Raw genomic sequence first — 16,319 nt, 5'->3', positions numbered from 1 at the left:
TTTTCCAACACAAGGTATCAAATATGGCATCCTGTGTTTTTCCTAGAATTTCTTTTTTTTTTTGCATTTAGTTCTATTATTCATTTTGGGTTAGTTTTTTTATATATGATGTGAGGTTTGGGTCAAACAGTTTTTTTCCTTATGGATGTCCAATTCTTTTTTAGCATCATTTGTTGAAAAGATTATCATTTCTCCATTGAATTGCCTTTGTACCTTTGTTAAAAATAAACTGATCAGTTATGAGTGAGTTTACTTCTGCACTCTCTTTCCTGTTATGTTCATTATGTATTTGTCCTTTCATAGCTTTATAGTAAGACTTGCAGTGAGGTAGCTTATGTCTTCCAACCTCATCTTTTTCAAACAGTGAAAAAAACATAGAAATACATTAAAATACATTAAATATTCAACATATATATTCAACATATATATACCAATTCCTTTCCTTTCATTCATTCATACAAACAAATATTTATGAAGCACCTACTATGTACCAGGCACTCTTCTAGGTGCTCTAATATGGATGTCAACATGGCAGAAAAGATTTCTGTTCTCATGGAGCACATGGTTAAGGAAGACAATAAACAAGTAACAAAGAATATATATAATATGATTGTAAATGATACCAAGTGGTATGAAAATAAATAAAATGGCATGATAAACTGGTGGTTGGCTTCTTTCCTTCTTTCATACCCCCATGCAATTCATCTGCAAATTTTGTCAGCTTTACCTTCTAAATATACATAATTCAATCCTTTCTCACCACCTTTATTGCTATATCTCTAATCCAAATTACAATTTGCCTGGACTTTTGCAATAGCTTCCTAATTGGTCTCCTTATTTCCATCTTTGTTCTGTGCCCCCCACAGTCTATTCTCCCTGTAGCAGTCAGAGTGGTTCTTGTAAAGCGCAAGTCGTATCACATAAACAGGCTGCAAAAGTACTTCTAATAACTTCTCCTTTTCTGAGAATAAAATCCAAGTCATTCTTAAGGCCAAAAAGGCCCTGCATGACCTGGGCCCAACTACCTCTCTGACCCCACCGCTACCACTCCACTCCAACCCCACTGGCTTCTTTGTGTTCTTCAAACAGGCCCAGCATGATCCTGCCTCAGGGCCTTTGCATTTACTCTTTCCTGTTTGGAACACTTGTTCCCCAGAAATCCCTCATCCCTTCAGCTCACCTTTAAAGAGAAACAGTCACTGGCCATCCTAAATAAAATGGCATGGAGCCTCCATCTCTTTCTTCTTTCCTGCTTTGTTTTCTGCCATTTCACTTATCATCACTTGACATATTTATTTGTGCTTTTTTTGTTTATTGACTTTTTTTACCCACTGAAATGGAGATTTCACAGGCAAAATACTGAATGGTCTTGAACTTTTAAAATTATTTTTTGGCATGGTCAAAAAGCTTTTCTCTCATAATATATGAATTCAGTGACTTTGTTGATGTTACTGCTGCACCATTCTTGCATCCTGAGAGTTGTCTCTTCCCTGATCTGCTTCCTATGGATTGGAGAAAGCCCCTGGCCACTACTGCTCTTTCCAGCACTTTGTCCTGACAGGTTCTTGGTTTCCTTTACCATGTGATGCTACCTCCCCAGATTTTTAAAGGGGAGCTTGCCTTCTGGTTTTCTAATGTGCTTTTAGAGTTTTAGAAAAAACCTTTGTCTTTTCTCATAATTCAGGGCAAAGGAGTGAAGAGGTTGGAGCCTGTGCTTAGCCTGCCATCTTGAGGAAAGATGGGAAAGGACTTCAGTTATTTTTGGCTAATGATATAAAGAGATTTAGGGATCATCCTGACTTAGGGGAATGTCCTCGATGTAGAATTTAATGGCACAAAACAGAACCACATGAGATGATAATTCAGAAAAAAGAAGAGTTTCTACAAAATTAATGTTGGCTGAAATTCAAGTGAGGAAAGAAAACAAACAGGTGTGGGAAGTGAAATCAGAGACCATGAAAAGGCAGGGCAGAAGGAATTTAATTAAAAGCTGATTATTTCCCCTGAAAGTTTCCATAATCATTTTCCACAAAAAAAGTTGCTGAAAACATTCTCATAAGTACTGAATCTTGAATATGCTAAAGGTTGGGCGAAAGGAGACTAATGAGAAATTTCCTCTCATCCAATCTGATCACCAATATGACCAAAACTTATGGCCTGCAATGAGGCAGAAAAAAATGGGGGAAAGATTAAAGTCATATTTGAACCTTTTTTCTAGAGTAATGGAAGCATTTCTTTGAATATTAGTAAATGTCATAGGTTGCTATAGAATATTTTATGGGAATAGAAGTTGAAAATCTTTGATCAGTTTTGTGTGAGTTTATTTACTCCACAAAACTTATGTAATGGGTGCAGAGTTTCTGTTTGAAGTGATTAAAAAAGTTGGGGTAATGGATATTATTGATGGTAGGACAATATTGTTTGTGAATGTAATTAGTAATGCCAAATTGTACACTTGAAAGTGACAAAATGGGAAATTTTGAGTTACTAGATGTTACTATTACTAGAGTTATTAGAGTTACTATATGTTACTAGAGTAACTAGAGTTACTATATTTTACTAGAGTTACCAGAGTTACTATATATTACTAGAGTTACTGGTTGTTAATAAATGCTACTGGAATAAAAAGTTAAAAGAAAAAAACCTGTTGGATGCCTTCCGTATTCTGGGCATTGTGCTACATATAGCTGAGAGAAATACAGGCCCTGCCTTTCTGAAACCTACAGTCTAATGAGGGAAGACAACATTAAAAAGCATTAACTGCAAGTGTGGTGATAAGCATAGATGGTATGACTGGAGGTGAGCAGGTTGCATAGATAGGACATGGCTGTGTCTTCTGAGAAATGATCTTTAAATTGAGGCCTAAAAGATGAGACAAAGAACCACTACCCAGCTTTTCTGATCAGACTTGTCTTTCCAAAGCTGGAAGGAGTAGTTCCTTTGTCCATCTGAATTATCCAAAGGTATTTTTAAAAATAAGAGACTGCACGGTCTCAAAATCATGGAGATCTATAAGTGGGGGCTTAACACCCACTGGCTGTCTTTACCATCAAGTGTAAATTGGCTTGTGCTGCCACTGATCTGCACTTGTGTTGCGTGAAACTCACCTACTATGAGTAGAGGAAAGAAACACAAAACCAGGAGGCTTTGTTCCAAGGCAAATACTCTGTGAGAAGACAGGAATCGCACTGCTCTAATAGTAAACTAGAAAGAATTTGAGTAAGAGGAAAATATTTTATTTGGGCTTTTCTGATAAGTAACAGAGACCCAATGCAAGTTGGTTGAAGCAAAATTTTAAAAAGCAATTTATTGATTAAGGAAACAAAATATCTGGGAGTTGATCTGGAGCTTGAAGCACTACTTGATCTGGATTCTTGAACAATATTCTTGGGAGTATATCTCTTTGTTTATGATTTGTCATCATTTTCCTTTATGCTGGTTTCATTGTCCATCAGGCTCTGTGTGAAGATAATGGCATTCCTAGGCAGCTCCAGGCTTAAATGATCCATAGAATCCATGATCTCAAAAAGAAATTAATTCTTCCTCCACTGATGTTTTTATCAAAAGGACACTGACAGGTGTTCCCGCGGTCATATGAACATGCATGGAGCAGCCTCTAGGTCAGCGAGTTGGAGTGCTCTGATTGGCCGTCCATGGTATCACGCCTACTCTGACAATGAGAATGCCAGGGTCCCTTGATTGATAGACCCATTTAAATCAGGGAGAAGGTAGAGGCAGTTTTCAAAAGGAAGGTTCATAGGACAGACAAAAAAGGAGTCCACTAAAGAAAGGCAGATTTATGTTTTTTTTTTTTTTTTTTTTCTTTGAGTATATATTGGATATTGGGCTTTTGAAATTTAGGGCAAAAAGCCTATGATTGTATATCCTTTTAGTTAGGAGCACTGGATCTAGAATCCAAATATCTGTATTCAAATTCTTGCTCCACCACTTATCAGTTTGCCACTTTATAATTCAGGTCACCTCATCTGCAAATGAAGGTTATATATATGCATTTATGATTTAACAGTACCCCATTCAGCATGGATTTGCAAAGCCATTGGTCTGCCAGTAGAGGAGACTGTGCCTTTGCATAAAATCCTGACCATAAAATGAAGCAGCATCTCTTGCAGAGCTTTCTTCGGTTTGCATAGCACAAACCAATATCTATTTAGTTTGCTTGCCCTGGTCTATCTCTGCTATTAAAGCTAATTTGGGGGCAGGGAGGATAACAGACCTTTAATTGTCAGCAAATTGTTTACTTCTCAAAGAATAACTAAACATGGGATATTTGGTAGATTCTGTGGCAGATTCCATCTCTGGATGTGAGGTGGATGCATAGGTCCTTATGTTAAGAGAATAATTCTAAAGAATGCTGGGAAGGTAAATGTAAAAGCCAATAGCCACCAATGTCTCATGGAATATATCTTCATCAAGTTTAGCCTATTACATTAGAGCTTTCGTTTCCAGGAACACATTCTCCTACTAGAAATGAGGTCTGCCTGTAATAGTTCTTACCTCATAGTGTCGCTGCCATCAGGAAATGAATGACTCAGTCCAGTTTAAATGCTTGGCACCCTGACTGGCACATAATGAGTTCTCCACTATGTAGCTATTACTATTATTCATTTTCAACAAGTACTTGTTGACCACCTACAATGTTCAAAACACCTAGAAAAAAGATATTTTTGAAATATGTGAAATAATTTTAGGATTAGGAGAAAGGTGTTCTAAAGGGATCTAAAGAAAGGTATGCCTAGGGTGAAGTCTCTGTCTGAGCAATCCCTGTCAACCAATGAAGCAAATGCAAAATACCAAACAAATCAAAAGGCAAATCCCTCAGGTTTCAAAATTAAATGAGAGAAAATTTGAGTTACACATACTATTAATTTTGAAAATCACTCCTTAATTTACTCTCTACCTTGCAAATGAAATAGGATGATTCTGAATAAGACTGAGAATAAATGGAAGTTTAAATTTGGATTGATTAAATAAGGAATAGGTTTGTAGCATCCAATGATCTTTTTCCAGTGTGAGCAGACCTACAGTTCTTCACTTTCATCTATAGGGTACGTGATTTCATGGGGTTTTCCTGCCATTCTGGCAGGGAGGCCAAGCTAACAGCCACGTTCTCCTGAACAGGCCAGCCCCAGGCCTCAAAAAAAGGAGCCAGATTCTTCTGCACTTTTTCAGAAAATTTCTTCACCCATAGGTTCATCTTGTTAGTGTTGTTGTTAGGCAGGTTGGAGAGGTTCTGGTACTCAGCAAAAAGCTGAATATATGGCTCCCACCCAAAGGCCTCCTGGAGCTGGGAAGAGAAAGGAGGAGAGTGACATATCTAGTATATAAAAGCCACCCCCCCATAAAAATTACATGACAATGTTTATTTATAAGCCATCTTCTAACATTGATTTCTTCCTTATCAGTGGTTCATTCCTTTTCCACTGTCTAAAAGCCCATTCCATTGATTGGTACCATACCTTATTCTACCTTCCTCCAATTTCAAAGGCAGAATTTGTGCTTGCCCATTACTTTGTCCATAGTAGACTCTCAATAAATTGTAGTCAGTTTTGGTCTTATTATTTCTCTCTTTCCTGAGCTTAGTGGTAAATATTTGAATCTGACTAAAGTAAGGATATTCTTTCATCTTGTATATCTGGAAATTTGGAACCCTACTATTTGAAAACCTCCTCTCCACCTATACATAATGAAATTTCTATTTTTTGTTGAATACCTGATTCTTGGTAAACCTGCCATATTGTCTTATGGACTATAGCCTATAGATAAAGAGGTCGAGATAGGCAGATATGTAAGAAGAAAGTATCCTTCATGACTACAGCTAGGATGGAGTCATTCATTAGAGACTGGTGCTCAGAGACAGGTTTCCTGAAAGCCTCTGGAAATGGTGCATGTTAGCCAGGATCATAGAACTTTAGAGCTGGAAGGGAAGACTCTTGGTCCATCATTTTGGAATCTGTGACCTTGGGGAATCATGGCTTTCAGGGCTAGATAAGATAGAGATTTTCAACCAGCACTATTGTCATTCTTTCATTATTGCTTGGCTGCCATCACAGATGGGCCATTGGGAGATGTTGAATACTAATTATAATCAACCATCTTTTTTTTTAATCATATTATTGAAATATATTCATACAGCATGCAGTCATACAAAACAAAGCATACATTCAATTGTCCACACTACCACCACTTAGTTGTGCATTCATCACCATAATCAATCCCTGACACCTTCATTACCACACACACAAAAATAACAAGAATAAAAATTAAAGTGTAAAAGAGCAATTAAAGTAAAAACACTGGGTCCTTTTTTTTTTTTTTTTTTTTGAAAAAAGAATCCACTATATTTTGAATGTCTATATTGTACCAGATACTGTGCTAAGCACCAGGGTTACAAAGATGAAAAAAAATCTCCCTGTACGGCCTACGAAGGGAGACAACGTTCTGAGGTGGAGGAGAGGACTGGGACAAATATTATTATCCATACAGTATCCATGTTAGACATGTCAAACGTGAACTACAGGGAGACAACCCCATGCAGTCCAACCTCCCTTGTCCAGGAGAGGTGGGGCACCAATGGCTAGGGGTGTGGTGAAGGAGTTGGAGGGCTCCTGGGATCACTGGGCTATTACAAGACTATGAGGTCTGCTGGTCTTCATCTCCCTCCATTTCTGCCCAGTACCTGTAAATATGTTTCCAGAGCTGTCCAAAAACTCCAGTCTTGCAAGGGGGTCCCCTTGTCCAGGTGTGATTTGATCCTCTTCTCTCGTTCTTGAGGACTCAGAGCAGGGTGGGCCTGAGCCCGAGAGATGCCCAGGACTGTCTCATGCACACAGACTGACCAGAGGTTGCAGGTGGCCTCGATGCTGTGGGGAGGGAACTCCCATCCGGGCCGCTGCTGTTTGTGGCCCAGCTCGTGTATGAGACCCCAAATGCCAGTGGACCTCATGGTCTCATTATTAAGGAACTCAGGCACTGACTGAAGGTGGCACATAATGGGGTATCCTGAATGCATCCAGCCTGAGGAATGCAATAGGGAAGAAAAGATGAGATGATGTATGACATTCTTTGTAGACTATATGCCCTGGCCATACCAGGAGACCTAGAGTACTTTTAGTGATCCCACCTGACTTTACCTCTCTTCCCAAGCTTATTTGACCTACTTGGTCCCTTTCCCAGTTTCTTATACAAGAATTTTATGCTCTTATCCCTACCTTGATCCTGAAGGGTATGTGTATATGGAATGTTATGATTAATGTCATCATTCATTTTTTCCTCATTTTTATGTGAGAGACTGTTACAGGTGTATCAGTGTCATGATGTCCTGTGTCTGGATTTGGGACTGTGTGAGGGAAAACAGTACGGTTCTCTCTTCTCCAATTTAGACTTAATCCATCTTCTGGAATCATTTTGAGAGCCTGAGGATGGCAGTCAGACTTACTCATTTTTGTTTCTAAATGCCTGAATTTTCTCCAGTTTTCTCAATACTTAACAAGCCTTCTTTATTCTGCTCAATGTTCTTGACTACATCTCCCCAACCACTTTTTGTCATCCACTCTACCCTACTCAATTCTTATGTCTTCCATGAAGTTATATGTGTATATCTAGCACTTCTTTTTTTTTTTTTTCTCCAGTCTTTTTATATTGTGACTCCTCTTTGCCTGGAGATTGAATATAATTACCTTCTTACATGTGAACATGTTTTCCAGAATTCTAAGGGTCATGTTGTACTGTTAACCCTAATGATCCTAGAAAAATTATGCTTTGTAATTCAGTTACATTTGTTCAATTAGAAAATAGATTTCCAGAACATTCCTCTGGAGCACCCACCAGCTGAGATCTGCACATCAGCAATGACCCTTTCAGGACGGTGGAAAGGGAAGGGTCCAGCTGCCAACCTGGCTATAGCCTGCATCATCTCATCCCAGAGGCGGAGTAAAGGCTCGGGGTCCTCCAGGGCACGGAGGTTTGCGGTTGGCACCATCAAGATGATGTTGTCCGTTGCCAGCTCTCCCCAGGGAGCTGGGTTCTCCTGGATGCACCTCATCCACTCCTCCTGGGATGTCTGACCTGGGAATAAAGGTTACATAGTCTGCCCCACACCACTCTTCCCGGGTTTAAATTATATAACTTTGATCACATTGGGAAATAAACTGGTAATTAATAAACTCTTTTCTTGCTATAACATAAAATGCAAATCCCTGTCCCTTTCTCCACCCTTCTCTAAAGTCTCCAAGGACAGTGTGTCCATATCTCCTAGCTCACTTTCAGCCCTGAGTCTCATGCTCCCTTTTTTCCATCAGTCGGGCCCCTGCCCTCCCTTACAACCTGGCCCCCCTCCACCATCAGACCTGTCTGTGCTATTAGTTCTAACCTGATCCTGAATTCCGCACTCACCCAGCTTGAAGTATGGTGCAGACACAGCCCCACTGATGGTGAGAGACACAGGGCTCACTTTGTTGTAGGAGGGCACAATGATGTAGAGTAGGCCCCCCCAGAGCCAGGAGATGGACTTCTTTGTTCTGTCCAATCTGTACCTGTGAGTCACTTCAGGGGGTCGATGGTAAGTTCCAGCACCACTTATGTTATCGACATGACAGCCAATCTGTACCTGTCACAGTAAGTGTGCACCAAGGGTGAATGGAGGGAGTCATCATGGAAATGTGTGTGTGTGTGTGTGTGTGTGTGTGTGTGTGTGTGTGTGTGTGTGTGTCAGACAGGATTCTGGGCTGGGAAGTGGAGCATATCACCTGAGCGAGGTGATAGCTACATTTATCTACTTTCTCCAGGGCACCCCTTTCTGGTCATAATTAGCCCCTGTTCTTTACAGACTTTAGGGATTTTTGTTGCTGTTGTTGAAGTCAAATCAGCCTCAAGGCAAATACTGACACAGAGAAAACACTGACTGTGTCCCTGGTACTTCCTATGGGTCTCAGATAGAAGAGGGCAAGGTCTGTGTCAGTGGAAGTGATCCCTATAACCAGGGTAGGGTTGGGGGCCTGGCCAGGCAGATCATAATGTTTCAGATGCTGTGGGAAAGAGCAAAAGTCAGAAAGCTTTGATACTGGGCAAAAGAAGGGGAGGAGATAAAGCAAACTAAAGTTCCTTTGGCATCCCTTACATGCCAGGCTCTGCTAAGTGCTTCACAGTCTTGATTCTACTTGCTGCTCAAACAACCTTGGGCTTTTCTGTGACTACTTTCCTTATCTGTAAAACAATGGTGGTAGCTAGTGGGGTTGGTTAAAGAATCAAAGAAACTATTGATGGTAGAAGTAAAAGTACTGAGGAAATGTCAAAAGTTAATTCAGTGGGAGGTGGAACGCTTTACCTTCAAGTCAGCAGTGACAGTGGCATCAGACAGTGTAAATTCTGCAATTTGTCCTTCAGGTAAGTAGAGTCCAGTGCTCACCCAGGAATTGCTGTTGTCTGCAAGAACCATAAGAAAGGATAAGATCTTCCCCTCCCCTTGGTCCCACCTTCATAATTAATTCCCACCCTCCCTCCCAGAGCTGTTGCATCCCACGTGCACACCTTAATTCATGCAAGCTGTACTGACTCATACCTCCCACAACTCACGTAGAATTCCTAAACCCCGCCTTCTTAAAAGCTCACGGAAAAGAAGAGATGGCTTTCCTGCAAGGCACCTGGAATGCTGCTGAAGCCAGCTAATCCCACAGTGCCCTAGTCCCTCCCTTCATTCCATACCTGAGCTGATCTCAATGGTGATAGGAGATTCTGTGGGATGGAGAAAGGAGTGAGTCTGACCCCGGAGCAACAGAAAGCAGTCAGTCCCAGATTTGGCCATGTCTTTGGCCAAGGATATCAGGGCAGCCTGCGAGCTGCCCCTACTAATTGGATTTTCCTGAGTCACAAGCGGGAGGCCATTCTGTTCCACCATTTTCAAGACAGTTTTGTGCACAGACTCATAGATAGGAATCCCTTCATGTGGGATTAGAAAAAAGTGGGGACAGTCTTTTATGAGTCTCTCTAGCCAGTTCTTTTCCATGCCTCTGCCTTCGTTGTACAGCACAGCCTCGAACTGGGATAGAGCGCTGCGCAAGTGGTAGTTCATTGCCCCAGGCTTGGGGACTGGGAAGCGGCCTGCGCTGATGATCTCATCTGTGATGCCAAGGCCTAAGCGTGTAAGGAGCTTGTTGTCTGAATACTGAGACATATAGTTATAACTTGGGTGGCGGGAAGCCCACCACCAGGCCTGGCTGCCAGTCAGCAAACCCCCACCCTCTGCAATAAACGCCTCCACCTTCTTGATTTCCAGGTTTCTTAATGAAGTGCAGCAAAAGACACTCAAGTCACTCGTCAGAAGGTTTGTGCTACCCCACTCCAAGTTGTTGTTTGATAACAGAGGACCCAGCTTTAGCATTTCTGAACTCAGTCCAATTCTTGCTTTCTGGTGCCCCACTAGCCAGCGCAGAGCATTGAGTACAAACAGGTGGTTCCTGGGATCGAGTATAAAATTCTCATGGCCGCTTAGCACCACCCGACCACGGCCATAGTGGGTAGCTGCAAGAAAGCATCCAAGTGAGTTATTTAGCCCCAAAGGAAAGGCCAGGGCCCCATGCACCAGAATATGGGAGTACAGTTGCTTTCCACTGATGTCCAGCTCTGAGATCCCTTCCAGGAGCTGTTGCTGATCCTGACTGAGATCCTCCCCAAATCTGGAAAAGAGACATTTTCCCCCATTAGTGTCAAGAGGAGAATGTAAAATAGGACAGAATTTAATACCCAAGAATTCATTTGGTACAAAACCTATGAGAGGAAGAAAGAGAGATTACTATTTTAATTGTGCTTTGTACGTCTTCTTCAAACCCATTTTGACTCTGCATAATTAATATCATAAAGCAGTGATTTTTTAAATTATATCCAATATCTAGAAATGTGTATATAAATTCTCCCAGGGAAATTTTCCAGGATAAACTGCTGTCTCAGTCAATATTGTGTTAAGAATTCTGATTTATAATTTGTTTATCTGTATTGTTAAATATGAAATAAAATTTAGAAAACAGTTTATCATTGCTATAGAGAGTAGTCCTGTTTACAAATTTGCTATAAGAGGAATCCTGCTTATATTTCACACACGTGCATGAACATACACACACATGCACCCCACACATACAAATAAAAAAGGCTGTGAAATCCTAAGCTGCAGTTATTAGAGCTCTATCCTTTATTATAATTACTTTTTGTCCTTTTTAAATAGATCTTCTGGTATTACTACACAGAGAAAAATTTTTAGTCCATTCCTCATTATCAGTTAAGTTGGGCAAGAAAATATCACTGGTTTTTTAAACTGCCAAATAAAATATTTCAATATTGCATTAAGTTGTATTCTGCCTAGCTGTCCAAAATTGGGGGTGAGTAAATAAATATTGGTATAGACATATATATGTTAAATTGCAACAATTGAAAATGAGTAAAAAGCTCAGCTTATAAAAACAGCATATGCAGAGAAATCTAAAATCATATCAAAAATATTACTGAAAGTATAGAAAACAACTGTAAGAATATTTATCGGAATGTTATATGCAATTAGCTCTGGGTAGAATCACTATAGATGATTTTTGTTTCTTTTTATTGTGTGTGTTGTGTGCTTTTTCTATACTTCCTGAATTTATTTTCATAATCAGAAAGAATAATGATTGTTATATAGGTTTAAAATTTCACTTATTTAATTCACTAAATATGTTACATTAACTACAAGTTACTACTTAATTAATTTTAGCATAAAATTGAGAAAATACTTTAACATTTTTTTTCCTGCTCATTCTCAAACCAATGAATAGCTCTTTAGTTTAACCATTAACTGTGCCTGTAGATTTCTATATCTGTATTGAGGTTTCAAAACTAATTTTCAAGTTGATGTCTTTGAACTTGGAAATTTAAAGGAAAACTCTTTATGGTTGAGACTTTCTGTGAGTGAACACACATTGCTGCCAGTACTAGGAAACAAGAGAGATTAAGTTACACTATCTAGAGAATGGGGTCGGGGTGGGTGTGGTGGTAGTTCACAAAACATTAAGTCTAATGAAGCATAAGCAAAAATATCCTTCTCATGTCAATACCTTAGTTTCTGGGAGAGGGAGGAATTTCTAAAATGTATCAATGTAACTTAGTGGTTGAAATAAAGACAACAATCTTCTAATTTCTATAGATGTCAAGACAACATTTGACAAAATTCACTCCTAATTTTAAAAATGAACAAATCATAAAGGGAAGGAAATCTGCTTATATGAATGTAGAGTATCCATTAGAATGTGGTTGCAGAAACAAAATATTAAAATTGTAGAAGCATTTCTATTAAATCAGGAAAAAGGGCAAGGATGCCTGCTATTAACTATTACTATTCACAATTTTAATGAATACCCTTGATAACGCAAAAAATAAATATAATGGACTGAATAAAAAGTTCCACTATTTGCTGGCAAGATTCCATCTAGTAGAAAATGAAACAATAAAAGAGTTCAGTAGAGTGTTTGAGTTAAAGAAAAACTCAAAATTCAATCAGCAATAAATAGTTATAAGATGGACAATTTTATAATTTATAATGGCATAAAAAAAAACTATAAGGAATCAAGTACAACCCTACTAAGAAATATACAAAGCCTTTCTGGTGAAATCTATAAAACTTAAAGAATATAATGAATATATGATAAATTAAGATACATATATAGTTCTGAGATGAGTAGATTCACTATTTCAAGTTTTCAGTTATTCCCAAATAATCTATAAATTGAGTGGAATCCTACTCAAAATTCCATCATATTTAAAGGAATTTGATAAGCTGATTCTATAGTTTAATCTGTAAGTATAAATGCCCCAAACCACATAAGACATTTTTGAAAAAGTTGAGTAATATGATATGGGGCTATGAAGGAGAGTTTGTTTTCCCAGATACCAAAACTGCAGTAATGAAAGCAATACAGTTTGTGCTGAATTAGACAAATAGGTCAATGAACCAGAGGACAGAGTTGAGAAACAGATTTATATACATATGGGAATTTATTATATGTAAAGTAACCTTTAAATTCAGGGAGTAAAATATTGACTTTTCAATAAATGGTGCCATCATAATTGGCCATACATTTAGAACAAATATATATCATGTAATATAAAAAATACCCATATTATTCATATAGATTAAAGATATAAATCTAAAACATGCAACCATAAAAGTGCTAGAAGAAAATATAAGGAAAATTTTAAATAAGTTTGTAATGGTAAAAGGCTTTTTAAACAATAAAGTCTGATTTGAGGGAAAAAGACCAACAAACCTGACCATTTAAAAATCTAAAATATAATACAAAAGCAAAGTTAAAAGACAAATAGTGGAAAAAAATATTTGCAACATTTAATATAGGCAAAGAATATCTATAATATATACAGAGCACTTAGTAATCAATAAGGTAAAGAAAAAACACTAAATAGAAAGAATGGATAAAAGATTGTTCAAATAGACAATTCAAAGAAGAAATATAAATGAACATAAATATATATCTTCTCTACTTCATCTATAATCAGGGAAGCATGAATTAAAATAACATTTTTACATTCTAGACTAGCAATAATGTAAAAAAAGTGCTATTCAGTACTAATAAAGGTCTAGGGCTGTATTTTTGTAATGAGTGCAAATTGGTACAGCCTTTTTAAATGCCAATTTGTCAGTATCTATCAACACTTAAGATACAGTATTTTTGAAGTAGGTATTCCCCTTCTTGGACTTACATCAAAAAACACTCACTTGTATTTAATGACATATAAGCATATTCATTTTGACACTTTGTATAGCTGCACATATTAGATCTAATCTAAATTTCCACAGTTAAATATATGTGAGTATAGCCCACCATGTAATACTACTCATCTGTGCCAGAGAAGGAGGTAGATTTATACGTACAGACGAATTAGATAAATGAGGAAAAACTGACATATCATCTTCTTGGGATTCAAATCATGGGATGGTTATAGCTCATTCGATCCAATCTTATGTTTATGAGAAATCCTGTCTCCTGTCTAATTGTTCTTTAGGCTTTACAAAGAGAAGGAATCTTGCACCACTATGGAATGAGATGCCTCAGTTGACTCTTTTCCTCCTGGTACCCATCCTGTGGCTTCCTCATCTTGCTGCTCTGCTTTCATCAACTCAGATATAACCCTTCCCCACTTCCACACTCTCTCTTCCTGGGGAGAGAAGTTCCTAAAGGTAAGGATATACACTGTGACTTGTTGATTTCTCCTTGCTGTCCTGGAATACAGCGACCTTAATTCCGTTCATTCATTCATTCATTGTTTATTTAGTACCTACTATATGCCAGGTATTGCACTATGTGCTAGTGACATAATGGTAAGAAAAGCAGACATGATCCTTGTCTCCCATGAACTTCAGTCTTTTTCTCCACATACCAGCCATCTCTCTCTACATAGCATCCACCACTCTTGCATTCAAGTATGCTAGGCAGGCAAATGCCACTCCCAAGTACTGAAAATAACGCTTGTAGATGACTAAGGACTTTGCATTCTGGCCTTTCAGTTCCCAAGTCTTTCAGTTCCATTTATATCCTAATCCCCTCTTCTCAAAATCTTCCCCATTGTACTCATTCTCCCATTTCTAAGCCTTTCCTGGTGCTGCATTTCTGTTTTCTCCATTTCCTCATAACCCATTGCAAGGCAATTTTGTCCTAGGAGCCTCCCTAAATTGATCAAGCCAGTTCTTGGAGTCAACGAATTTTCTTTCCTTCATTCAAGAAACTGTTGGAGTGATTTTTTTGTGCCAGTGACTGCTCAATACTGGGAGACACTTAAAACCTAGGAAGGAACAACAAAACTGTCCTCTACCTGCCTCAGGTCATTTTTATAATTGCATTAGTGTTTTGTAAGGATTCCATGCCTTAGTGCAAGACTGAAACACCTTTAAAATGAGGAACAGGGCTGCTCTTTAATATGCATCAGGGGAACATCGCTCACCTGACTTGGAGTGGGATCTTGGGCATCTGTGCAGAGACTTTGAAGTGGCCTGTTTCCCCACAGGTGTCAGTGAAGTACACTCCAGCCACACTTGTCACTTGGTTCCCGGGGAACCTGGACAGCACCTTGTCACAGCCATGTTGACTGGCCCAAGACCAGGCTTGGCCCCCAATGAGCAAGCCCCCTCCATGCTTCACAAACTGGATCAGCTTTTCCGTCATGATATCACTGTAGGCACTGATGCAGTAAGCCCCCAGGGGCTCACCTGGTTCTGTCCCAATCTGTGCCTCTACTCCACAGCTCTGAAGGATGTTTACTAGTGATGCCAGGGATGGGTGCACTCTAATGGGAGCCCCAGGGGAGGGACACAGCCAGCCCACTGCATTGAGAAGAAATGGAGCCAACCCGGCATCCATCAGGTAGCCCTCATGGGAGACAATCACCAGGCGGCCTTGGCCGTAGGAGGAGGCAGCAAAGAGGACCTGGCCCTTGTCATTCACCATCACTGGGAAGGCGGCCTCTCCAGTAAGAAGGAGTTCACAGGGGATGGAGCCTTTCAGGATACCCCAGCTTGTCACTCCATCCATGAGGGCCTCGAAAGCAGCAGCAGGAGTCATTGTCATGGTCTAGCTGTTGATGCAAAGCAAAGTAAAGAATCAGTTTGATGAATGAATGAATAAATAATAAATAGATAAAGGCAAGGGTTAACTTCTCACTTATAGTATCTGCCTAATAAAGCATTTAGCCACACTCACGTGTTTAAACATAGTTATCTTTCTGTTGATTTCCCAGATTCTAGAATTCTTCATATATATGATTTATAAGAAACTTCACTTTCATTTATTTCCATTACTCAGACATTCATGTCCCCTCCACTAACCCAGATGTTCTCCATGGCTCTGGCCTCAGCTGACTCTTCTCTTCTAGACCCATTCTGCTCACCAGAGATTATAATTACAGTCATTCTTCATCTGTGACTCTTGAAAATAATCTTTGTTGTTCATATTTAGCTTGGCCTTCAGCATACAAAACATTATAGTTATTAGTTCAAACTCTGTATATAGAACATTGAACTCATGTCTACGATCTAAACAGTTACTCTTAGATCAAATACTTCAGCTCCCTTTTCTGATCTGTGTAGAGAAGATAATATCAACTTCAAGGTGTTGTGCTGTGAAGATTGATTGAATGAAACACATGTGAAGATCTTGGCACATTGCATTAACTGAAGAAAATTCTTATACTTCTATCACTCCTCTGGTTTCTCAAAATGATAGGAAAACCTACAGCCTTAGAATCATGATTGTTCTCTTCCTCTTTGAATA

General features: G+C 39.0%; 1 protein-coding gene across 1 annotated transcript; it reads right to left on the bottom strand.

Annotated features, from left to right (window-relative positions):
• Positions 1 to 6,670: 6,670 nt before the first annotated feature.
• On the bottom strand, positions 6,671 to 15,617 carry LOC119534953 (TRPM8 channel-associated factor 2-like). The gene is given in 6 exon segments (XM_037837493.1): positions 6,671 to 7,035; positions 7,846 to 8,085; positions 8,413 to 8,626; positions 9,344 to 9,441; positions 9,691 to 10,691; positions 14,995 to 15,617. Coding segments are annotated over 6 exon segments (2,541 nt in total).
• Between the last annotated feature and the right edge of the window lie 702 nt (positions 15,618 to 16,319).

This window comes from Choloepus didactylus, chromosome 5 (assembly GCF_015220235.1).
Source record: "Choloepus didactylus isolate mChoDid1 chromosome 5, mChoDid1.pri, whole genome shotgun sequence".
NCBI lineage: Eukaryota > Metazoa > Chordata > Mammalia > Pilosa > Megalonychidae > Choloepus > Choloepus didactylus.
Note: the sequence above shows the minus strand (reverse complement) of the source record. Positions and strands in the feature narration are given on the sequence as shown.